Consider the following 26,262-nt stretch of genomic DNA (forward strand, 5'->3'; position numbering starts at 1 on the left):
AAATGAGCTCAGCGGCCTCCATGCTTGCCTTGGTATGGCGTCCGAACAGAAAAAAGGCGCGGAACGATTGTCTGCCGTTGCTCTGACGGAGGGAGGGGCGACTGACGACATGGCTTACAGGGTTGGCTTCAGGGAGCTAAAATCAACAAAGGGTGTGCCTGTACATCAAGGAGTATTTCAGGCAGGACTGCACGGAGGGTTCCAATAAGAAATGGTGCACCAAAGTTATCGTTGTTATTGGAACAAGGAGGTTAGCCTGGCCTCTGATTGATACATGGCTAGATTTACCTCGCTGCGCCTTCTCTGTGAGTGACTGCAGTGTGATCTAGACAGGGGAGGAGGAAAATGAGTACAAAACAAATCTGGTCTATTTCTTGTTCTGACCCACTCCATCTATCCTTTACATCTTTGGCTGGCAGCAGACGGTGCAGAAGGACTGCATGCCATCCACATCTCATGGCTGCTTGGCAGAAGATGGTACAGTACGACTGCTAGCCATCTTCATCTCTTGCCTGCCTGGCATAAGATGGTACAATACGACTGCTAGCAATCCTCATCTCTTGCCTGCCTGGCAGAAGATGGTACAGTACGACTGCTAGCAGTCCGTATCGCCTGCCCGCTCACCATAAGACGGTTCAATAGGACTGCAGGACTAAAGAGAATGACCTGGTCAAGTCACTCCAAATTTAGTCCCTGCACCCATGTCTGCCCAGGCGCTCCCAGCCGATGTGGCCAGGAGCACCTCGGACACGACGAGGACGACTACCAGTCGTATTGCACCGTCTGCTGCCAGAAGGCAATGGGTTGCTGCTACTGTGCAGCAAAGCCGTACCGCGTCTGCCAGCACCCAGGAGACATAGGGTGACGGTTACCTGAGCTGGCTCCATGCTTGCCATGGTATGGTGTCTGCACAGGTAACTCATGAAAAAAGGCGCGAAACGATTGTCTGCCCTTGCTTTCACGGGGGGAGGGAGGGTGGGAACGGGGGCCTGACGATATGTACCCAGAACCACCCGCGACAATGTTTTAGCCCCATCAGGCATTGGGATATCAACCCAGAATTCCAATGGGCAGCGGAGACTGCGGGAACTGTGGGATAGCTACCCACAGTGCAACGCTCCGGAAGTCGACGCTTGCCTCGGTACTGTGGAAGCGCTCCGCCGAGTTAATGCACTTAATGCACTTAGAGCATTTTCTGTGGGGACACACACACTCGAATATATAAAACCGATTTCAAAAAAACCGACTTCTATAAATTCGACCTAATTTCGTAGTGTAGACATACCCTTAGAGGTAGCCACAGCCATTTCCCCTATACATAGCAAAATTCTCACCGTTCTACAGTGACAAAAACATGCTGTCCAGCATCTCTGCCAGTGCTGCACTGACAGTAAATTATAATAATGATAATGATAATATAATAGCCACCTAAACAGCTTACAGATCAGCACAGAACCTACCGTCAAATCCGACAATATTTGACTGAATGACCCACAGCATAAAAAGCTGTAGCACTTCCCTTGGTAGACACAGCAAAAGTAACTGGTTACGAAACATTGCAAAATTCTCCTTGTTCTCTTGCCATCTCCTTAACTGGTTCCACTTATAAGTTAAATGAAGATAATTGAACTTTCTCTGGAGGTTTCCCCTGGCACCTTTTAAAATCCTAATCTACACAAAGGAAGATTTGACTGATGTTTGCAGGCATATAAGGCTGCGAACAACAGCAGTAAGAATTGAAGAGAGACTTACAGTTCATTTGATTCAAGTATGAGCACTCAAACATCAGCCTGTAAGAGGAGCTATTGCCCCATCTTATGGAGATGAAGAAGAAAACACTTCAGATTTCAGAATCTCCTGCCGCCTAACTGACTGCCTGGTGTTATCTATTTCAGGTATTTCTAGGTGTCCCAACACCAGACCATAGTATGCAGGCATCACCCTGGACTAAAAGACTTCACTTCCAGCCAAATCAATATAGCAATTGCATGGCAGGTCATGGTCAACAGCTTATTTATTACTTGATAGCACACAAAGTTTTTGCTTCACAGCAGATAAAGAAAGAATGCCACAAGTACTCCACACTCACCACTGTTCCTCAGACGTTCTTGTCAACTGCTGGAAATGGCCCACCTTGATTATCGCTACAAAAGGTTCCCCTTCCCCCCGCTCACCTGCTGGTAATAGCTCACCTTAAGTGATCACTCTCGTTACAGTGTGTATGGTAACACCCATTTTTCATGTTCTCTGTGTATATAAATCTCCCCACTGTATTTTCCACTGAATGCATCCGATGAAGTGAGCTGTAGCTCACGAAAGCTTATGCTCAAATAAATTTGTTAGTCTCTAAGGTGCCACAAGTACTCCTTTTCTTTTTGAGAATACAGACTAACATGGCTGCTACTCTGAAAAGAAAGAGATGGTTCCTGCCCATTGTAATAACTTACAGTATAAACTCCTATAGCTAATATTTATTTTTAGGATACAAAACTGAGAAGATTGTATGTTTACTGATGGGAGGTAGGAGAGAATGGACTGAGGATTTCAGTTTGCACTGGGCAGTTTCTCAATAATTAACAAGTTACATAGGTAAAGACAGCATATCTTAATAAAATAATAAATTATCATTTATATAGGGCCCAATCTACCAGCCTTACTCATAGTGAGTAATATCTTTGGTACTTGTTCTGTGAGTATCAACTGCTCTTGGAGAAGGCACTACTCATTGTGAGTAAGGCTGATAGAACTGGGCTATATGTCTTCTTAAAGTATTCTAGCTGCTTTATAGTATGTACAAATTAAGACCTAAATTTTCACAAGGGCAAAGCTGCATCCACCGTCCATCACATACCCAGTGGACAGAATATGAGGGTGTATGCTCCTGAATTCTCAAAAGGAAGAAAGGGAAACCAAAACTTTTGAAGAAGTGGAGTTGTTCCCCCTGGGAAAAATGGCCACATACCGTATTTGTTCTTCGTACATAGAGATGGGGCCAAAATAAATCCACAGATCCAATCAATCCCACCTTTTAGAGAAGTTCAGATGCAGAGCCAAATTTAATGGCTGGCCCTTATCACTACAACATAATAAACCAATGCCTTGTAACTGAATACCCCAGAACTCTGGGTCTGTTCTAGTTTGATCTGAATCCAAATATGAACTTTATAGCTTAGCTCCAACTCTGCTTGGCAAAGGATTCATTTTAATCTTATCCAGGTTCTGCACTCTTACTAAACCCTGATGGCTCCCACAGAATTATTATGATGTGTGTAACAAGAATGATCTGCATTGTGGTATGATGAGGCTTTGCACCAAATTTGCATTATATATTACCAGTGGAGCTGGGCAGGAAAGGCTTTTCCCATCCCATGAGAATTTGAGGTTTTGAAAAAATTTCAGATCCCAAATCAGAATGAAAAGTCAAAATCTCACATTTTTTTCCACACACCAATAATCTGAATTTTTTTGTACTAAGTCAGTTAAAATGTTTCATTGTGATCATTTCAAATCATTGTGTTTCCATTTCAACCCTTAAATATATTTTACTTTAGTGTAAATTAAAATTTCTGAACAAAAAGTCATTTCAAACCAAAAATGCATTTTTCCATTTCAAAACTGTCAAAACAGGATGTTTTGAAAATTTCAAAACTCTTTACACACTCCTTTCCCCGAAATCTGGACACTTGTTGAAACTGACCCTTTCCTGCAAATAGTTTTGGTTTTGACAAGTCAGCATTTTCCTACAGAAAACCATGTAATCGGAAAATTCCCAGCCAGCTTTAATTGGCACCATGCACACCAATGATCCCTTCTGAGGTCAACACAATCTTGGGATAATTGAATGTACCAACTGGCAATACCTGCTGTATTGTCTCAGTACGTTGTGCAATACCCCAGCAATCAGAAAAGGAGCTTATCATCTGCTTCACAAATGGCCCCCTTAAAACATGCTGCTGAGCTGAGGGGAGATCTTCCTGATGTTCTAAGAGGCAGGGCCGGCTCCAGGCACCAGCTTTCCAAGCAGGTGCTTGGGGCGGCATTCAGAATGGGGTGGCCGTCCGTGTCCCGCAGCGGCAATTTGGCGGCAGCTCCGCTGTTCTTCCTGGCGTGGCAGCAATTTGGTGGCAGCTCTGCCACTGTTGCAGCGGCAGCAATTCAGCGGCGACTGCTTGGGGCGGCAAAATTGGTAGAGCCGCCCCTGCTAAGAGGGGACATTATGGCATGCAGGTTAGGCATTACACTAACAGCTGGGAAACAGCAGTTGGTTTTACATAAGCGGAAGGATAATGCAAAGGAACAGGGTCAGTAGTGTATGGCCTGTTTGGGATCAGGATATATTCTGTGGAAAACAAAGGAAAGAAAGTAAATTGAAAATATTTTTTTTGGCCCACAATGAACTCTATAGCTTTCCAAAATGACCAGGACATACGTAGAATAAAATATTTATTACTACACGTCAGCAGAATAGCTAAAAGTATGCCACACACACTTTTAGTGAACTCTGGGAATTACCACCCAAACCACAAAAAGTTCCTCTGTGGGTGTTTGGTTTAATTTACGTTTCCAAGTCTGACTGGGCTTGCTACCTGTAAGAAGGGCTTGGTGATTTTTGTCATCTTGTCTCAAGGGTTCAGAAGAGTGAAATGGCCCCTTTTCTCCTAGTTCTTTGTTAGGGTCCTCTATTACTTTCTTGCCAGTGAGCTGGAGTACAATAGGCAGAAGCAGGAAGCCAGTGGGTCAGGTCTGGAAAATACAAAATCACCAAAGAAACATGGATGAAACTAGGACACAGCAAAGTAAATCAAGATCAGTCCTTAGCCTCTGTGAAAGATTAACTTTAGCCTGTCAATAATTCTTGATATAGTATAGAAATACTAGTAGGAGGAAACCATAAAAAAATATAGATCCTGTTGCTTTATGGACAGACCTTGTCTCAGCCTAACCCCAGGCAGGTGAGACTGACATGTAAACCAGGATCACTAGATCATCTTAACCCTTTATGCTGACTATGGTGCATGCAATATCAAAAGGGCTTTTGAAATGCTAGTTTCTGACAAAGGAAATTGGGAAAAAATTCTAGTTAGTTGAAGGGCATGGGGTAAAGGGATTGTGCTACAAGATATTAACCATAATATAGTTTCTCTTACCCTCCAGTGGTAAGGTACCCGATAAACATTTAATTGAAATGCTGATGTAACTACAACCAGCATGTTTTATAGAGTAATGAATTCTGTCACAACCTGAACATCAAAAATGGCCACAAGCTATAAAGGACTAGTGTCTGAAGGAGGAGGAGGGATGGAAGACAGACACTAGAAGCTGTTTCTCTGAGATGTTGGCTGGCCAACGGGATCAAAGAGGGAAAGATGACAACCAAGTAGAAGGAAGAGATTGTCTTCCTGACATCCACCCACGCCAAGGGGCAGAGAAGTAGTAAGATACTGTTTCTTTTGTAATGCATCCAAGATACGCCTATCTGGCCTAACTCTTTCCAAGCAGGATTAGATAAGTTATCCAGCCATTTCCCTTTGGCTAAATCTGATTTTCTGTCTACATTCATAGTATATTTTATTTTGATTAGACAATTTGAATTTTAAATTGTTTGGGAATTTCATTCAGACTATTTTGGAACATACTCTATTAGGAATGTTTGGTCAAAGTGGAATGGACTAAGGAGCCTCTCCCACAAGGGATGTCACTTGCAGGGCTGAGGTCTGACAAACACAGAAGAAATACTTGTCTGATCATAGCTGCCTCGAAATGCTCCCCCTTCTTTCATATTTTTCCTTTACCTATATTTTCTTATGGGTTAGGAGAAAGACCATCTAAAGACATTTGGGGCCCCAGTACCCCATGTTTGCAGGGATCCAATCCTCTCCCATTTCACTTTATTTATACAAATGTTACATATGTTCTAGTGGGACCCCTGAATTTGTGGCACTGGTACAATTGTCCCCCCTTTTGTTCCCCTCTTGTCAGACTATTAAGGTACCGGAGAAACTGAGGCAAAATGAGATATGTCAGTCAGCTTTCACAATATAATATAAAACCTGCAGAGTATATATGAATCCTAAATTAGAACTGAAAGTCAGAAAGCTTTAATTTGTGCTAAAATGTTATTTATACTGAAAATTATTTAAGACAAATGAATTACAGAAAAATAATACAGCAGAGGGTAGATTTTCATAATTAAACTAAAAACTGAAAATGAAGCATTCACTTCCAGCAGAGTGAAGCATTACACTATAAAAATAGCAAGTAGTTCTGCACAGTTATCATTATACAGTAGATGTTATTTCTAAATGAAGCTTGCAAAAATATCCCATTTCATCAAATACAAGGCATTTTACTCCCCGGGGTTTCTTTGGGGTTTTCTTTCTTTTCTTTTTTTTTCCTTTTCTTTTCTTTTTGTATGCAGATACTATTTTGCATTCAAATATATATCTCACTGAAAATGTTTTGGAGAATATTTTTTTCCTCAAAACTGCTTTAATTAAAAAAATTTATAGCTAATTTGTAAATATTAAACTACAAATATGTGCCTATTTATAAGATATAGCAGGCAACTGAGGACACAAGCTGCAGGTTTGTGGCCAAGGCCCTAATTCCAAAAACACTTATGCACATAAAAATGTTATATACATGAGCCGTGCCAATGTGTGCATCAGTGTTTATAGAATTTATATATATATTTTATACCCTGACACCCACACGTAGGGTTTCATATCAAAGTTAGATACCATAAAGATGTGCTTAGAGATGACAGAGCACCAAAATCATATAATTTTGGAAGGCAACATGCTGTATCCAAACAAGGCCCCAATCCTACAACTTGTTTTGCATGGTGGATACCTACACACACACACACACACACACACACACACACCAATAGAGTCCCACTAACTTCCATGCAGCTATATTCAGGAGCAGGGCTACAGGCATGCACACCTCATTGCAGTATTGGGACCATAGTAGCTACTGTTTTATAACTTTTATATTATAGGCGGGGATGGTAGCGCTGCCTATTAAGATTGCCTGACACTTTCCTTTATAAAACCCTGTTTTCAGGTGCTTACAACTTTACCAGACTTTAACCGTTGAAGCTGAAAATTTTCATGCCAGGTGTCTGTCTCAGGCTGTTTTATTTATTTGAACATTTCTGATCAAACAGTTCAGCCATTTCTGAGAATGAGGCTAGGGGAAAATACGTTGTTTTGCCCCAATAAAAAAAAACTCTTGCAGTCTTTTCTCTGAGGAGATCTAGCACACCCACACCTTAGACAAGGGATTTGAAATTTGGCATGGTGCTGTCCTGTGTGTCAACATTGTCCTGTTGTTTGTTCCTGAAAATCCACCCAAAGGTATAAACCTTTGAAAAATCTCAGTGTGCACATGCTCAGTACAGACTTCTTGGAGTTTAACAGCTAAATCTCCAAAGATTCCGTCTTCCCCGCAGGTCCTAGTGCTTATCAGACTGCAAAGCACCATCCCCATAGAGCAAGTGTGCAAGCTCCTTCTAGCACAGGGCTACAGAGTGGAAGTCACATAATTGCTGCTCCAAGTAGGGTGGGGCTGGGCACTAGAACTGAAAGCAAGGAGCCTACCTCCCCCCTGCAAAAAAACCCACAACTTTCTGGCACCCAGGCAGTGCCGAAGAAGCCATTTGATTCAAATGCAGAGGGAACAAAAGCTGGACCAAGGGAGGGAAAGGAGTAGATTAAAACAAGTCTGGAGAGACTAGGCCTTGAGGCAGGAGAGAAACTGGGACTGGCTGGGCAAGGAGAATGAAACTGGGCACTGGAGTGGAGGGGAGGGGAAAGGGGACTGGTTGAGTAGGGAGGTTGAGACTGGAAGGGTCTAGACTGGGACTGGGAGCTGGTGAGGGAAATTTGGGGGGTGGACACAGGAAGCCAGTCAGCTCAGGTGGGAACACTTAAATTGGACAAGTAGCTGGAAGGAAGGGAATGTCTGGGACTGGCTGGACAAGGAGATTGGGACTAGAAACCAAAGTAAGAGGAACAAGCGCAGTGGGGAAGTGGAAACATCTGATGAGCTGGGATACAAGGGGAGAAGTGGGACTGGCTGTGCAAGGAGATTGTGAATGGATGTAGGAAGGAGGAGATTGGGACTTAGGCAGCAATCTTGGAGGGGAAGACTAGGATTGGCTGGGCAAGGAGACTGGAATTGGATGAGGAATCAGAGGTGATGAAGAGACAGGGCCAGGATGGAGCAGAAGGGGTCAAGCTTGTGGGGAATAGGCAGAAGTGTCAAGAGAACACTCTCCTCCAGAGTCTGGAATGGAATCTAAGATTCCTCAGTCTCACTCTTCCTGTGCTGTCAGCAAATCTGAGAAACCCACTAGCAAAGTATATGTCTTGTCCCCATCTAGTCCTGGTCCATATAGAGGATGACAATCTATCAGTTACTCCATTAGCTCAAGTGGCTGAGTCTGTGGGGTGGATATAGAGGTTCCAATCTGCTGCTGAACCATGGGGCTGTCAATATCATGCCTCATGATGGAATTTCTATTTTTTCAGTTTGCTCTTTTAAATACCTAGCAAATTACAACCTCTCTCCCCGCCAAAAAACTATGTTAAAAGAACATTACTAAGGTTGCAAAGTCAAGCACTCAAAAATTACAAAATGCCAGAATTAAGGTTGCCTGTGAAACCTTAATTTGGCCCCCTTGTGCATATTCATTATGATACAGCTTTTAATTACATGAACACATACTATTTTTCCTTGCCTTATTCAGTGCACAGAATGGACAGCGCTCGATTAACAAGCAGCTATCCAATATTTTTCCTTGGGAGAAGGGGTGGAGTGGGGGCAGGGCCTGGGGCTGAGTGGAGGGCTAGGTGGTCCCTGAAAAATTTTCAAACAAAATGGGGGTCTTTGGATTACTAAAGTTTGAGAACCTCTGTCATAGTCTATGGTTTAAACTGGTAGGACCATCTAAAACATGTGATGGCTGTGTTACGATCCCTCCAAGATGAGTGCACTAAGCACTGGGCTATAAGCTATACCAGGGATGCCCTCACTGTTGTGTTTGTGCAGGGTAGGTGTGCTTTGAGCATGCCTACTGGATCAGGCCCCACATCTAAATTTTGCATTTAGATGTCTAAAGTGGCAGTTAGGCATCTAAACCCCTTTGTAAAACCCATCTGTAAAATGGAGAGAGTATTACCCTGTAACAGGCAGCTTGGAGGGCCAGGCAGCCTAGTGGTTAGAGCGCATGGCTTTCAGCTCCCTGTTTGATTGAGGAGCCTCACAGTCTTTAAGGCCAGGGGGGTTAGGATGACTTGGACCCTCCCTCTCCACCAGGTCCCAGACTAGGGCCCTGGGTATATCAACACCTGAAGTGGGGGGCCTCCCAGCAGGGAGTCAAAATCCACTGCCCTGAGCTACTTCTACCTGTCTGTCCAGTTTGGGGCATAGCCCCTCCAGTCCAATTTGCTAGGTGGCTTGTTCCCATAGGGTCCTCTCTTGTGTCATGGGTGGCGCCTTGCCGCAGTCTCAGGCTCCTTTGGGCGGGGCAGCTGCAAGCTGGTGAAGTTACCTCAGGTGCTGGAGACTCCTAGGTCTCCTTCACAGTCTCCCTTGGCTGGGGAGACAGTGCTTACTCCCAGGTGGCTGCCGTGGCAGGCTATTGCTCTTTCCACTCAGGCAGGAGGCAGCTAGCTCCTGCCTCTTTGCCAGTCAGCCCTGAACTGGGTCAGGATCCCTCCTTTTCTCCCCCCTCCAGGCCTGGCATTGGCTGCAGATATAATGGGGTAGAGCTACTTGGACCCAAAGGCTCTCTTTAACTCCTGCTGTGCTGGCTGGCAGTTTCTCTTCTTCATCACATATCCCCCCATCATGACCCCATTTAGGGGTCTGACTCTCACCACCATCTACTGTCCTTCATCCTGCGAAAAGAAGTCAGCATTCAGGTGGGCTCTTCCAGCCCAGTGTTGAAGGCAGAAGGAAAAGAGCTGGAGTGAGCGGTACTATCTCAGAATTCGGGGGTTAGTATCCTTCATGGCATGTAGCCATCATAGGAGGGCATGGTCAGTGACTAATGTGAAGTGAGTGTCCAGAAGGTAGTAGCAGAGCAAGTCCATTGCCCACGTTACTGCCAGCGCCTCCTTTTCAATCACAAAGTAGGCCTTCTTCCTTGGGAACAGCTTTCAACTAATGTACAAGATGGGGTGTTAGTCACCTCACACTACCTGGGACAAAATGGCTCTTAGCCCCATGTCCGATGCTTCGGTCAGTAGCAGGAACTCCTTGGTGAAGTCAAGGCTGTACAAAATGGGTTCTCTGCAGAGTTGGGCCTTCAGGACTCTAAAAGCCTCCTCACAAGCTTTGGTCCACTGGATTTTCTTGGGCTCCCATTCTTGAGAAGATCAGTGAAAGGTGTTGTGATGGTTGAGAAAACCCAGAATAAATTGGTGGTAGTACCCAGCCAGTCCTAAAAACCAGCATATCTGTTTCCTTGAGGAAGGTGTGAGGCACAACTGGAGCGCCTGGACCTTATTGGCCCAGGGTCACACTGTGCCCTTTCCTAAAGTGTACCCAAGTTAAGGTCAGGGGCGCCCCCTTTGGCGGCAACAGGGAATTGGTGCTTGCACTGGGTTGATCTATCAGGCATCCTGGCTTGCAGCTAAGGCCCGGTAGCTCAGGCCTTCTGGGTGGGAGCCAAGCAGACAAACAGTGGCTCAGGGCTCCTGCCTGAGATCTAAGCAAGTAGACAGTCAATGGCTCAGGCCTTCTGGCCTAAGGGTTAGTGCTCATAAAGCAGGGCCAAAGATAGGGGGGCCCACCCTGCTCCACTGGTTCCCAGCCCAGGGTCCTAGAAGCAATGGGGGATCTCGTTGCATGGTCGGCGGGGAAGCATGGGTTCACTGCCTTGCCTCCCAGCCACACAGCCGAGTCAACGCCTTGTTTTCCTGGGCTACTTCCTTCCGGTCTCTGGTGGGACTGCTCCATGGCTGCTGGGGACTGGTTCCCCGTGTCTGCACAGAGTGGCCTATTCTCCACTTCTGCCCTGGGTCTCTCCGTCTTATGGAGCAGCAGGTGGTCTTCTCACCAGGCTGGCTCCGAGAACTGTCACCCACCTCAGCCAGTCGATGGCTCTGCTGGCAGTTCGGCTCCTAGGAAGGATGTCTGGCTCCTTCCCTGACTTGCCTCCAACTGAGCTGCAGGGCCTCGCTCATATACTTGCTGCCCTGCCTCTCCCCTTCCTCTGAGGGTGTAGGGGTGGGGTGGGGTTAGCTGAGCCCAACAAGGTGAGTTAACCAAGTGGATTATTGCCACTTATATCTAGGAGTGAAGCTGCACATCCAGAATGAGGCCACTCTGCCTCATTACATGGAGGTCCGTTGTTTCATCCTTGCCCAGGTGACATTTAGCGGGATTTGCTAGGTGGGCCGGTAAGGAGACAGGAAGAAAGTCCCAAGTGGGAGAGAGGGGACTAGGGCTGGGTGAGCCCAGTTACATGGAGGCATCAAGGGACGGAGACCTCTGTTCCCCTCAGGTCCTGGGGAGAGGGACAAAAAGTGCTGTTGGTGCTGTAAATAGATTGTTGCACGGGGGGGTGTTGTGGAAATGGGAGAGGGAATTTAAAATAAAAGGGTACAGTGAGGGAACAACCACTGGAGTCCATGCTGTTTCTGCAGGGAGATGGTGGGAGAGGAGATGCACCCCATGATAATTAAGTTGTTCCACTGTTTATAAAACACTTAAAAATTCATTGGAGCAGGGATTGGTCTTGATCTCCCAGCAGAGTGCCCTACCACTGGGCTATCGAGCCCTGTTCACATTCTTTCTGACCCAATGAATATTTCATACAACATGGAACGCAAAAAAGTTATCATTTTCTATTAAATTCTAGAGGCTTTTTCCACAAAAAGAGAGTAATGCAGTAATTCCAGGCAGAATGAGCCTCAGTCCAGAAGAGAGGAGGAGGTTCAGGAAGGAAAAAGACAATGACTAACAGCAGAGCCTTGCCATTTAGGTAAATCTCTCTAGCCATGATCAAGAATCTATGGCATTCATATTCAGTAGGACATCAAATGTCACATGCTTTGACATCTTTCCAAAAACAATCAGAAGATGCACGACCAGTAGTAGGAGCAACCAACATTGTGGAATTGACCAGAGATGCTGACAAGGAAAAAAACAGCTAGTGTGGCACACCACAATGACAGATTCTGAAAATAGGACTGAAAGGGACAGGATAAGCAGACTAGAAAGAAACTAAAAGAGGCAGAACAGAGAGAAGTGGAGATAGATTTAAGGAGAAGAAAGAGACAATAGAATCATAGAATATCAGGGTTGGAAGGGACCCCTGAAGGTCATCTAGTCCAACCCCCTGCTCGAAGCAGGACCAATTCCCAGTTAAATCATCCCAGCCAGGGCTTTGTCAAGCCTGACCTTAAAAACCTCTAAGGAAGGAGATTCTACCACCTCCCTAGGTAATGCATTCCAGTGTTTCACCACCCTCTTAGTGAAAAAGTTTTTCCTAATATCCAATCTAAACCTCCCCCACTGCAACTTGAGACCATTACTCCTCGTTCTGTCATCTGCTACCATTGAGAACAGTCTAGAGCCATCCTCTTTGGAACCCCCTTTCAGGTAGTTGAAAGCAGCTATCAAATCCCCCCTCATTCTTCTCTTCTGCAGGCTAAACAATCCCAGCTCCCTCAGCCTCTCCTCATAAGTCATGTGTTCTAGACCCCTAATCATTTTTGTTGCCCTTCACTGGACTCTCTCCAATTTATCCACATCCTTTAAGCACCATTAAGACTGACATCTGAAAAATATCAGCATTTAATTTTCAGCATGTGCACTTAAAATGTTTGTCATGAATGAACTAATGAAATTTAATTTTTACCTAACTGTAAGAACAAAGCAAAAAAATAATATGGCTTGGTATGTAATTCAGATTTATTTAAGGTGACTTGATGTTCTTTATTGTTTTGTACAGGTCTTGTATTTCCTTATTTCAATATAAATATGTTGCCAAAAATAGCACGAGGGCAGGCCATTATAAAGAAAGCTTGAGTTAGGGCAAAAGTTCCCTGGCAAAAATGACAACAAACTGCACATGCTTACTTGTTTGACGTGGTTTATTTCTCTGGTAAACAACTAATTATACCTTTAATAATGTCTTCATTTATCTACTTTAATCTTTTTTTTAAATTGCCTTACTGCTGTGACCATTGTGCACGTCATACATAGTATGTGCTCACTTTAAAGATGTCCTTAAAATTAATTTACTATGACCATCCAAGGAAATTATTTTCTACTAGAAGCTGAAAGCACATGCTGTTGCCCAGGTGTAATTTGTAAAGCTGTGTGTGTGTGGTTAAAAAAAGTCATGGGGGAGGAGAGAATAACAGATTGTGAATCCCAGTGATGATTCCACCTGGTCATATTCTTAACAAAAAAAGCTGTCAACCATGCTTGTAGATGCTTCTATCATTTCACACTGATTCAACAGACATTCTAGGCTTCAGAGTGACACACAGACTGGTATCAGTCCTGGAACCTTATTATATAGTTGATTCTTAATTATTTACTATTAAGAAAATAATAGTCTTTTAATCAAGCATTTTGAAGAACTTGCCTCCTCCTTTATTGAGATCATTTGCCCTCAACCAGTTAAATCAATTGGCAAGTCCAAGTTCCTTCTGGACTCCCCAATGCCACTGAATGCTCCAATAGCTATTGTGGCAAAACACACAGACTCACAAACAATTGGCCAGAAGTTTGTGCCCCATACTATCAAACACAGATCATGGCCCCAGTCATTCATGACCTCTGGATTGGATTATTGCCACTTATATCTAGGAGTGAAGCTGCACATCCTCAAGAAAGCTTCAACTGGTACAAAATGCAGCAGCCCATCTACTTAGCAGCACAAGACACTGTGTACACATCATCTCAGTGCTCCACTCACTGCACTGGCACCCCAAGTAATACAGAGACCAGTTCAGGGCCCGTCCAGCCAGATATTAAAAACACTCTCTGAGGCTATCCCTAATTACTTGAAAGATCACTGCTATGATTATGCCCTTCCATGATAACCCACTGGAATGATGAAACTGTCAGCCAATATGAGGAGGCTTCTGATCACAGGAGCTGGACCAAATCCACAGAACTTGCTGTCAGAAGATCTGTCATAATCTCACCATGTTCAGAAGTACATGAAAAATTCTACTCCGTGACATTCCTTCAGTCTATTCTTCACACGCAACAATCTATGAACTAATCAAGCTATTTTTCTTACAGGCTGAGAAGACAGAAAGAGTGAAACTATTACACTGAGTTCTATTTTCAAATACTTGAGAAAAATACTATAGTGACTGGGATTGCACAAGTACATAGATTAGCTAATAAGTTATTTCTAAAAGGTAAGAAAACAATGGAAATGCTAATATCCTGGGACTGACACGGCTTTAACAACACTGCATACAAGAGTTTATCTTGTATACTGTGTTGTTAAATCCATGTCAGTCCCAGGATATTAGCATTTCCATGGTGAGACCAGGCATTCAGAATGGTCAGTATTAGCATGCATAAACTGATTTAGAAGCTTTTTTTTAGTACTATAAAACTTTTTTGCTCTTTCACATATTAAAGTGAACAATTCATATATTATGTAAACACAATACGTTGACAAGAAGACATTACTTTGAATATAGCAAACCAGGGATTAATAGGTCCATTAGAACTGGCTGGAAATTTTTCATCAAAACATTTTTCTAGTAAAATGTGCTATTTTTGTCAAAAAAAACATTTTGAAAAGTATAAATTTTGGCAAAAATTCCCAAGGAAAAAATTTCATTTTGGGAAATTTTAGAAGATTGTTTCAGAATTTCAAAATTTGTTTTTAGTTTTCATTTGTTTTTATTTTTATAACATTTTTACTTTATTTAATGGTGTAGTAGTGAATAATAATATGCACTATTACTGATATTTCATAATATAAATTGTTGAAATATTCTATTGTTTATTTTATTTTTAAAAACATTAGTGTTCAGTTATACTTCAGGTTAAGATTTTGTCATGGTTATCTTTAGTGAACGTCAGAGACAGATCACGGGAAATAAACAAAAATTCATGGAAGCCCTTGACCTGTCCCTGACTTTTACTAAAAATAATTGTGACAAAATGGGGCTGATGGGAGGAGGACTGAAGCCCTAGAGGATGGAGGGATGAAAGCCCAAGCACCGTTACGGAAGCGGGGGCAGCACCTGCCACCTATAGCGGCTTAGAGCATAGGGTCCCTCTGCCACCTGCAGTGGCTCAAAGCTCCGGGGCCAGAGGCTGAGAACTGCAGTTGCCCCCTGCAGCCCACCGAAGCTGGGAGCTCCAGAGTCCCTGCTGGCTGACAGCTCCAGCACATCACCGTGGGGCTGAAGCAGAAAATGCTATGGAGGACTCTGAAAGTCACTGAATCTGTGACTTCCGTGACATAAGCTTATCCTTAGTTATACTGAACCCAATTATACTTTTGGTCTTCACATCATCCATGGAAACGAGTTCCACAGGTTGACTGTGCACTGTGTGAAGAAGTACTGCCTTTTGTTTGTTTTAAACCTGCTCTCTACTAATTTCATTGGGTGACCCGTTGTTCTTGTGTTATGTGAAGGGGTAAACAACACTTCCTTATTCACTTTCTCCTTACCATCCATGATTTTATAGCCCCCTATCATATCCCTCCTTAGCTGTCTTTTTTCTACGCTGAACAGTCCCAGTCTTTTTTAATCTCTCCTCATATGGAAGCTGGTCCATACCTACTCATTTTTGTTGTCCTTCTCTGTATCTTTTCCAATTCCAAAGTATCTTTTTTGAGATGGGGCAACCAGAATGGCACACAGTATTTAAGGTGTGAGTGTATCATTTACTCCTGGGGGAATTCTGTGCTACTGCATGTGCACATAATTAATAAGCCATGCATATTTTTAATTTTTTGCGCAGAAAAAAGCTTCTGCTGCAATGTTGCTGCATTTCCGCCTTTTGCCCACCAGAGGAAACTGTGGCAATAGAACTCAGCAGCAGCTCCCCTCCAGTGAGGGAAGAGAAAGAGCCTGCCTTCTTTGTAGCGCCTGTCAGGCAAGGTCAGGAGACAGGGACTATGGGGAGACAGTGCGGTGCTGGCGGGGTCAGACAGGGGCTCATAAGGGCTAATGGGGGAGGACAGACTGGGGCAGCGGCTTAATGGGAGTGGAGGCACAGGGCCACGGGGGGAGGAAGGTGCAGGGCCACATGGTTATGGGGGTGGGGGTGCAGAACTACATAGGAACTGGGGAGTTGCTGAGGGGGGTACAGAGACAGGGAGCAGGGACAGGGACACAGGGTGGCTGAGTGGTGGCACAGAGACACATAGGGACAGGGGGAGGGGGTACAGAGCCACATAGGAACAGGGAAGTGGCTGGGTGGAGGAACAGAGACACATGGGGATGGGAGAGGGGTGCAGGAACACATGGGGATGGCGGGGGAGTGGGTGTCTGAGTGCAGGTGGAGGGACACATGGACAGGGGGTGCGAGGACACATGGGAACAGGGGTAAATGTGCCTCACTGAATGGGAAAGGCTAGAGGTCAACCAGGGTCTGCATGGGGGAAGCTCCCTAACAATCCTTCCCCCCCCATAAAACCCATTCTATACTTTTCCCACCCATACCCAATAGCCCTCCAAGTTCACAGCCAGGCTCCTTTCCAGCAATTTACTTCCCTCTCCCTCAGCTCCTCCGTTATCCCTGACTCTCCCAAGCCTTTGCACTGCTTCTGAGGGGTGCAGGAAATATGGTTCTGTACTGTAGTTTAAATGGGATATTACTAAGAGTTCTGTTTTAATATGCCTGGTAAGGAATCTATTCATCAAAAAACATTTCCTGAATTTTTTTGGTTGTCTGTATTGTTACAGAGATACTTGCTGACAGGTATTTTGAAATAAATGGCCAAAAATAATTGAAACTGGTGTGATTAGACTGTGTTATTCTGACAAATAAAATATGAAGAATTTTTAAATATTGTGTGCAGAATTTTTAATTTTTTGCCACAGAATTCCCCCAGGAGTAACCATTGGTTTATGTAATGGTATTATGATACTCTTTGTCTCTTTTTCCTATACCTTTCCTAATGGTCCCTAACACTGTTAGCTTTTTTGACTGCTGCTTCACATTGAACTGATGTTTTCAGAGAACTATCGATGATGACTCAAAGATCTCTTTCTGGAGTGGTAACAACTAATTTAGACCTCATTATTTTTGCATGTATAGTTGGGATTATTTTTTCTGTTTAACTAACTTCCTCATTTGTGTGTAGTTCCCCTTTTTGATGTTAAACCCATGACAGTAACATTTCTTTGGCACTTCTGCCCACAAAGACATTAATTACTTTATGGTTTAATTACTTTATGGTTTCTATTAAGGAGCAGTTCAGCTATATTTACCTCTTGCCTTTCCCCTTGAGTTCCAGGACAAGCTGCTCTACAAAGCAGTCATCTATCCTTTCCTCAAGTGATATGTGCCAAGTCAATAGGAGGATAGGTAAAATGCTCCACTATATTGTTTTCTGCCTTTGTAGCCTCTCTAATCTCTCTGAGCATTTCACAGTCACCATCACCATCCTGGTAAGGTGGTTGGTAGTAAATTTCCTACTTCTATACTCTGAATGTGCAAGCAAGGAATTTCTATCCAGAGAGATTCTCTGGTACAGTTTGATTCATTTAATATTTTTACTTTATTTGAGAGGGAGTGCTGGTAGGTATGCTTGCCAAATTGAGCAACCAGGAAAAGGCATTTCAAATATATGTGGGGAATTTTAAGGGGTGTGTGGCTTCTGATCTCTGTGAGCTCTCGGCAGTGGAGTTCACAATTGTGATCAGAGTGGTCACTGTCTCAGGGAATGGGGCATTGTGGAACAGCTGCTGGTGGACTGTTAGGATCAACAAAGGTTGCAAAGTGTCTTCACTAGCACTACATTGACCTCGGTGGGTCAACCATGGCTCTGCACCATATGGGGAGGTAGTTTTACAGCATCACCATAACTAGGGTGACCAGATGACAAGAACAAAATATCGGGACACCTGTGGGGGCAGCCACAGGCTCACCCCCCCACCAGGGCTGGCTCTAGGTTTTTTGTCGCCCCAAGAAAAAAAGAAAGAAAAGCCAGAGTGCCGCTGAAGCAAAAAAAAAAAAAAAAAAAGCCAGAGTGTCACCGAAGCAATATATTGGGACAAATGGCGTCCCAACTGTATATCAGTCAGGATGCGGGACAAACAACTAAATATCTGGACAGTCCTGATTTTATAGGGACGTCTGGTCACCCTAACCATAACAGGGTGTTTACATTGGTCAGAGACAATTTTCAGCGTAGACAGAAGCACAAACAGGTTGATTAAAGGTGACGTACATCAACCTAACTTTGTAGTGAAGACCAGGTCTGAGGAAAGAGACACCCAAACAGCTGAGAAGTAGATGAAATTAGATAGCTTTTTATGCTGTTCTGGTAGTCACAGATCACTTCACTTTATAGCAGGATTCTTTGATGCCTGTAGAAATCCCCATCATCTAAATTCCAACTTGGATAGATACTACAGTCAATGTTCAAAAACTACACACAGGACATAACAGTGCAGAAGAATAAGAAACTTCATTTACTTTTCAGTAAGCTCGGGGGGGGGGAGGTAGGAGGGCAGGAGACATAGACCAAATTGAGTTCAAATTCCATCTCAGCAACTTCAGATTCCAAGGAGACAAGGGCCTGACACCATCCCAACAAGAAAAAGACAGCAATTTATACAGCCTTACTCAACCTTGGGATAAAGTATCATTTTTTCCAGTTACAAATTTTTGTTTTCAAGAGTGATGTGGAGACAAAGCAAGGAAACTGTCAAGGTTCCTCCCCCACTCTGAACTCTAGGGTACAGATGTGGGGACCTGCATGAAAACCTCCTAAGCTTACTTTTACCAGCTTAGGTTAAAACTTCCCCAAGGTACAAATTAATTTTATCCTTTGTCCTTGGAATATCCACTGCCACCACCAAACTCTAACTGAGTTTACTGGGAATCATAGTTTGGACACATCTTACCCCCCCAAAATCCTCCCAACCCTTGCACCCCACTTCCTGGGAAAGGTTTGGTAAAAATCCTCACCAATTTGCATAGGTGACCACAGACCCAAACCCTTGGATCTGAGAACAATGAAAAAACATTCAGTTTTCTTACAAGAAGATTTTTAATAGAAATAGAAGTAAAGGAATCACCCCTGTAAAATCAGGATGGTAGGTACCTTACAGGGTAATTAGATTCAAAACATAGAGAATCCCTCTAGGCAAAACCTTAAGTTACAAAAAAGAAACACAGACAGAAATAGTCATTCTATTCAGCACAATTCTTTTTCTCAGCCATTTAAAGAAATCATAATCTAACACATACCTAGCTAGATTACTTACTAAAGTTCTAAGACTCCATTCCTGGTCTATCCCCAGCAAAAGCAGCATATAGACAGACACAGACCCTTTCTTTCTCTCCCTCCTCCCAGCTTTTGAAAGTATCTTGTCTCCTCATTGGTCATTTTGGTCAAGTGCCAGCGAGGTTACCTTTAGCTTCTTAACCCTTTACAGGTGAGAGGATTTTTTTTCTGGCCAGGAGGGATTTTAAAGGGGTTTACCCTTCCCTTTATATTTATGAAAGAAACGACTTGCAAAATCAGATTGTGTGAAGAAATGCTTTGACATACAATAGTTACAGTACTTACACAAAAACTACCAAATAGTCTTTCTTTGATCTCTGGTAATTTGGATGTGTGATAAGTATAAAACATGTGGAGCTACATCCACCAACTACAAGGAAGCTTTATTATAATTTTCATCCCAGCTGTCACTTGCAACTTAAATCTATCCTCTAAAGTTGTTTATCATTTCAAACCCTCTGTTGTTTTCTACCTCACTATATATACTCAAGCCTCAGCTATAAATTTAGCATCCCACCACAGAACAGAAAGTGTTATTTTTAAATCAGTATGTGAAATCTAGTTAAACTACAATAAGATCACTAAAGCTATCATTAAATAGACCATTGTACTGTTGACACTATTTAAGGTTGAAATGGCACCTTCATTTTAAGCAATTATGAAGTGTATAGACTTGCCCTACCCGACAAAATTAAGTCAACTTAAGGGCCGTAGAGTCGGAGCAGTAATTAAAGCAATGTTTCATGTCCACACTATGCTCCCTCTGTCAGCAGTGCTCATCCTCACCAGGAGTGCTTCCACTGACTTACCTGTGTTGGACATTGTGGGGCACTGACAGTTGGAGCCCCCTGCCAGCCACCAGCTACCAAACCCCCTGCCCCAAGCTGTCAGCCCTGCGGGGCTCACAACTGGAGCCCACCCCAGCCCCAAGTTGTACTCCTGCAGCTGCTGAAGTGAGGGCAGGGGTGGGGAGAGATATAGGATGTCCCAAGAGTGCCCTCTCCGAAGTAAAGTTACACACAATGTTCCTTCCCCTGCCTCCTGCCTCCCTCGAAACGGGGCGAGTCCGGGCTGCTGAGAGATTGTGTGTAAATCATGCTGACAGCCCGAGTTGACAGCCAGAGTATTATGGGGTCATTGGGGAAAAATACCTTAAAAACAGGTCTTGCGTGCTCTGCCTGCACATTAAAGACACACTGAGGCTTCTTGTGAGAACGGGACAGTTCTTGCAGGAGTTTTCCTCTCAGGGGATTGCTGAGGACCAGTCCATCCCCACCTGATCTGTGGCTGTATTTTCATGAGGGATTTAGGCACATTGATGCAGCCCCAGGGAGAACTCTTGCCCACGTGCTTACAAGTTAAACATGTTGACAAAAACAACGCGGAGTCCTTGTGGCACCGTAGAGGCTAACAAATTTATTTGGGCATAAGCTTTCATGGGCTAGAACCCACTTCATCTGATGTATGGAGTGGAAAACACAGTCGCAGGTATAAATACACAGCACATGAAAGGATGGGATTTGCCTTACCAAGTGCCTCCCATCCTTTCATGTGCTGGGTATTTATACTTGCTACTCTAGAGTTCTAGCCCAGGAAAGCTTATGCCCAAATAAATGTGGTAGTCTCTAAGATGCCACAAGGACTCCTCATTGTTTTTCGTGATCCAGACTAACAGGGCTACCCCTCTGAAACCTGTCACCCTGTTGAGGAAGTGGGCGGGGATTGCAGGTGTTCTAGGAGGAGCAGCCAACCACGACAGTTCTTGCAAAGAGCCAGTGATCTCCAACCCAAACACTCTGCTGGCCAAGCCGCCCCGCTGCCTGAATCACGTCCTGTTGACGGGACTACATAGGATATTGCCCGGTCTCCGGCGGTTGCAGGGCACGGCGCGGTTTCCACACAATTCCTCAGCAGCCCGGACTCGCCCCGTTTCGAGGGAGGCAGGGGAAGGAACATTGTGTGTAACTTTACTACCTCGGAGAGAGCACTCTGGGGACATCCTGTATCTCTCCCCACCCCTGCCCTCACTTCCGCAGCTGCAGGAGCACAACGGATTATTTTAACCGCCCACACTCAACCCCTGTGGGGAGGGTGGTGGAGCCGTCAACCCCAGCACCTGCCATGGCTCTTCCTCGCAGCTGCCACCCCGAGGGGGCCCCGTTTTGAGCCGCAGCAGCCGCGCGCGGGGCAGGCATGGGGAGGCTGCGCGGGGCGCCCGGCCCCTGGCCGGGGCTGGCCGCCCTGCTGTGCCTGGCGCACGCCGCCCGGGCCGCCTTCCAGCTCACCGTCCTCCACACCAACGACGTCCACGCGCGGGTGGAGCAGACCAGCCGCGACTCCGGCAAGTGCCAGACCCGCTCCGGCGGCGGGCCCCCGGATTGCTACGGCGGGGTGGCGCGGAGGTACGCCAAGATCCGCGAGATCCGAGCCACCCACCCCAACGTGCTGCTCCTGGACGCCGGCGACCAGTACCAGGGCACCGTGTGGTTCAGCTACTTCAAGGGGCGGGAAGCGGCCCGCTTCATGAACTTCCTGGGCTACGACGCTATGGTAAGGGGCAGGCGCCTCGCGGGGGGCCACGGGCTCAGGCAAGGGCGGGCGGCTCCAGGGCAACTTGGGGCTACGGGAGCGGAGGTGTGTGCGCATAAGTGGTGCATGATCGGGGGGCTGCCGGGCCGGGGGGCGGCCGGAGAGGGAGGGTGCAGGGGGCTGGTGCCAGGGAAGGGCGCAGGGAGGGGAGGGGGGTAGCTGCAGGGAAATAGGCCCCATGTGTTTTGAACTTGACCCTCCAAAGCTCGCGGCGCCGCAGCGCTTCGCCCGGTGCGCAGGTTGCTGGGCAGTGGCTGGTGCTCAGTAGGAACCACCGGGGCCCCTGGGAGACAGGGGCAGGCAGAGCTCCTAGCTGAACCCTGGGGTTGGCCTGGTGAAGCAGTGAAGTGTGTTGTGATCCTGTGGCAAAAGGCGAGGCAATATTTGCCTTGATCTGAAAGCCTGGTCACTTGAATGTTGGCGAGACAAGGTAGGGGAGGTACCACAGTAGAACCTCAGAGTTAGGAACACCTGCGGAAGGGAGGTTGTTCCTAACTCTGAAATGTTCCTAACTCTGAACAAAACACTATGGTTCTTCTTTCAAAAGTTTACAGGTGACCCTTGACTTAATATAGCTTTGAAACTTTACTATGCAGAAGAAAAATGCTGCTTTTAAGCATCTTAATTTAAATGAAACAAGCATAGAAACAGTTTCCTTATCTGGTCAAATCTTTTTTTAAACTTTCCCTTTATTTTTTAGTAGTTTACATTTAACACGATAGTGTGCTGTATTTGCATTTTAATTTTGTATTAATTAAATAAAACTATCTTAAATGTGCTGGATACATGAGAAAAAATGTTTTTAAAAACATGTTTTGCATTTAAAACTAACTGATATATTAAATAAAGGAAGTATTAGCTATAGGTAGTGATTTGTTTCTGGTTACCGTGTCTTTCAAGATTGTAGAACTTGTAACTCTCATTCTCAGGTCTGGTCTACACTGGTGGGGGTGGGTCGATCTAAGTTACACAACGTCAGCTAAGTGAATAACGTAGCTGAAGTCGATGTACTTAGATCTACTCACTGCGGTGTCTTTACTGTGGTGAGTTGACTGCTGATGCTCCCCCGTCGACTCTGCCTTTGCCTCTTGCTCTGGTGGAGTACCTGAGTTGATGGGAGAGCACTTGGCGGTCAATTTATTGCATCTAGACTAGACGCAATAAATCGACGCCCGCTGGATAGATCGCTGCCCATCAATCCAGCGGGTAACGTAGATAAGCCCTCATCACACCTCATTTTTATTCATAGATTGGAAGAGGAAAACAAGCTTTCCTGCATTTTGAACTCCTAATCCATTTTGTAACTTTGCATGAACTAGTCATTGAACTGAATCAACTGCAATGAAGAAAATATATTCTCTGCAACTGCCAAAGAGGCTACTGCAGTCAAATGCTGGTTTAGCACTGCAACACATTCTGGTTCCAGGTGCTTAGCCTGTGACTTCCAGCAGTTCAGTGGTTTGACTTTCTCTACAACTTCAAACAGTTGTACTGTTTGTACTGCTTAATATTATTTTGTGTTTAATTTAAATGACTGTAATAGGGTATAGTAAGTGTAGGCCTTAATGTAAGTTGTTGTGACAAGGCAATTTCTTACAATATCCTGATATTGTAAGGCCTGGATGATCAAAGATCTATATTGAACAATGTGCAAGAAAAGAGTGGACTTTTGGGACAATATATGTGAAGTATCTGAGGAGAGGTTAATGCAAATTTCCCATCTCTGGTTTTGCAAAAACCCAGCCTCTGGAAGCTGCGCCCTGAGCAGAGGCCTTTGTCTGGTGATCACCTGGTAAGATCAAAGGCCCAAGCTGTATCAAGGGAAGGCTGACCTATTCATGTTTGTTCTGTTTCTGAATCTGACATAACTATGAACTTGTAACCATGCAGAAAAACCCAGTTGTGGGTTTTAAAGGACTGACTCCTATGAGAACCCAAGTTTGGAGTTGGGCCAGGGTAATTGCTGGTAAGCTTTTTAGCATGTGTGAGGTTTTTATGTTTTCGCTGTAATGCTTTCACCTTAAGAATAAATGTGCTTGCTTAGAGTGGTGTTGTAACTGCTGTCAATTAAAGCTGTGCGTAGCCTTCAAAAAGACAACCAAGTGCAGGTGCAGACCTGTTTAGGCAGTTTGTCTTGCTGAGAATATTACAGTTTAGGCAGGCAATTGTGCAGCCTGGAAAATCTCTGGTCAGGAGGGGGAGAGAGAGAGAGAGAGGTTTCTGCCCAAGAGAAGTAATGGATGAGGAGCCGGGAGCCTAGAGTGAGTGCCCTTGATGGACCATGGAGGGGGAATGCGGGTGCAGTTGCCCTGGAATGTGACGGTCAGAATTTCCCCTTTAAATGGGTTTTTTTAAAAAAAGAAAAATGTATTTAATTTGTATTTTAAAAATCTGATTTTAAATAAAAAAAATCTGATATTTATTTATTTACACCTATCCTGGTACTCGCCAATATAGATATGTTCCTTATTTCTTTTTGAAAAGCAGGATGATGCAATGAGAATGTGAAGTGATTTTAGTTCCTTTCTGCATAAGACTGCTCTGTCTCAGCAACAAAAGCTTGCCCTAAATTTGTAGTATCCTGGCACAGCTTTCTTCAGGATACAGAAGGACTCTTCAACTCAGTAGAGGATATACATACGGTATTCGTTGATCATTGGTACCCACTTCCCAGGTTAACACTGAGGGTGAAATCATGGCCTCATTGAAGTCAATGACATTATTTCAGCTTGGTTTTGGTGCAGTTTTCTTTTTCACAGATGGCAAGAGTTTAGGGATATCATTTAATTCTTGTAAGAATAGGTGATATAATATAAATAAGTGATAACATACAAATATGCTGCTGGCTACTGTCACAGTTTAGGGCAACTGCATCCGGATTCCCCCTCGATAATCCTGCAAGGGCACCTACTCTTAGGCTGTCGATTCCCAGCCGTCACCTCTCTTGGACAGAGACCTATGTCTCTCTGCCTCCTGTCCTGACGGGGGGCTTTTCCTGGCTGCATAGTTCCCTGCCTACACTGTGAGTGCCCCAGAAAGTCAAACTGCCTCAACAGCCCTGCTTTGCTTTCTCCTCAGAGGCATAACTGGCCTCCTCTGTAAGTTATCACACAGCCCTTTCTAAGCAAGCACGTTTATTCTTATGCTGAAAGCATTGCAGAGAAAACATATTAAAACAATAACCAAGCCTAACACACGTTAATAAGCTTCCCAGAAATCACCCCAGCTCCAAGAAGGGGTCTGGCAGGTGATCAGTCTTTAAACCCCACCGGGGGGGTTTCTGTCTTCATCTTACATTCAGAGCAAGAACTGCCATGAATCAGTGAGTCACTTCTTTATGGGCCTCTGATCTTGTACTCATGTAACAGGTGACCAGCAGACAAAAGTCCCCTCCTCAGGGTGAAGCTTCAAAAGGCTGAGTTCTTGCATAACAGGGGAAGGGACATTTGCATATACCTCCCATTAGATATTTCCTGGGAAACTCAATTAACTTTAAAAGTTCATTTTTGTCTGGGACATTTGTTCTTTGAAGCTCATAACACTTCCTGGAGAGATATTAGGCATGTTTTTCCCCTTCCCCCACTGCACCAGAGTTGCTGCATACAATCTTACAATAACACGTTTGCATTTTTAATAATGCAATGATATTTAATAATAATACAATGAACTCCTAAAACACTTAAGTTAAATCCTACTGAATTAAGTTTCTTTGGATAAGGTTTGCCAAGGATATTGCAGGAAATTTCCGTATCTGCCACAAATACAATAGTGTGTTTTCATGTTAGCTATTATTGGGGTTATAATATGTTAGAATAAAATGAAAGTTTACCAAAATGTGGCTGTCAGTATGGTAAACAACCATAGTAGTTTGTTTACTGAAAATGTCAGCCTGGTTGTTTTAACTGCTAATTTCTTACATATGAACAAGATTAGCAGTTAACAAAACCAGGTTGCTCACCTTCTAGTCCAATAATATTCATCAGCGCACACTCTTGTGTCATGTTTTATACTAGTTTTAAATTTGACGTTCATACCTCCACACACAGCACTGAATAGCTGCAGGGTTGGTGCATCTCCTTGGTACCAGAAGCTAGCATCAGAGCTGGAATAGGTGTAAGGGAGATTCGGAGGCAGAAGAAAAAGTATTAAAAATGAATATAATATGATTGTGTTAGTGCAAAACAATAGAATATTGTTTGGAAAAT

General features: G+C 44.4%; 1 protein-coding gene and 1 long non-coding RNA gene across 7 annotated transcripts in view; one reads left to right on the plus strand and one right to left on the minus strand.

Annotated features, from left to right (window-relative positions):
• Nucleotides 1-1,205: 1,205 nt before the first annotated feature.
• Nucleotides 1,206-22,081, minus strand: LOC140908748 (uncharacterized). The gene is made up of 3 exons (XR_012157986.2): nucleotides 21,754-22,081; nucleotides 4,587-4,743; nucleotides 1,206-4,339 (listed from the first exon to the last, which is right to left on the minus strand). It is a non-coding gene; the product is annotated as an uncharacterized LOC140908748 (long non-coding RNA).
• Nucleotides 21,233-26,262, plus strand: part of NT5E (5'-nucleotidase ecto) — a 46,924-nt gene continuing 41,894 nt past the window's right edge. For 2 of the 6 annotated variants that reach the window (XM_073336587.1, XM_073336589.1), the window contains exon 1: nucleotides 21,234-22,018. In XM_073336587.1, the coding sequence (XP_073192688.1) occupies nucleotides 21,662-22,018 (357 nt within the window). In that variant the 5' untranslated portion in view covers nucleotides 21,234-21,661. Of the gene's footprint in view, nucleotides 22,019-26,262 lie in introns of all 6 variants that reach the window. The other 4 variants (XR_012157985.2, XM_073336588.2, XM_073336586.1 and 1 more) reach the window with 3 other exon arrangements.

This window comes from Lepidochelys kempii, chromosome 3, assembly GCF_965140285.1.
Source record: "Lepidochelys kempii isolate rLepKem1 chromosome 3, rLepKem1.hap1, whole genome shotgun sequence".
Taxonomy (NCBI): Eukaryota; Metazoa; Chordata; order Testudines; family Cheloniidae; genus Lepidochelys; species Lepidochelys kempii.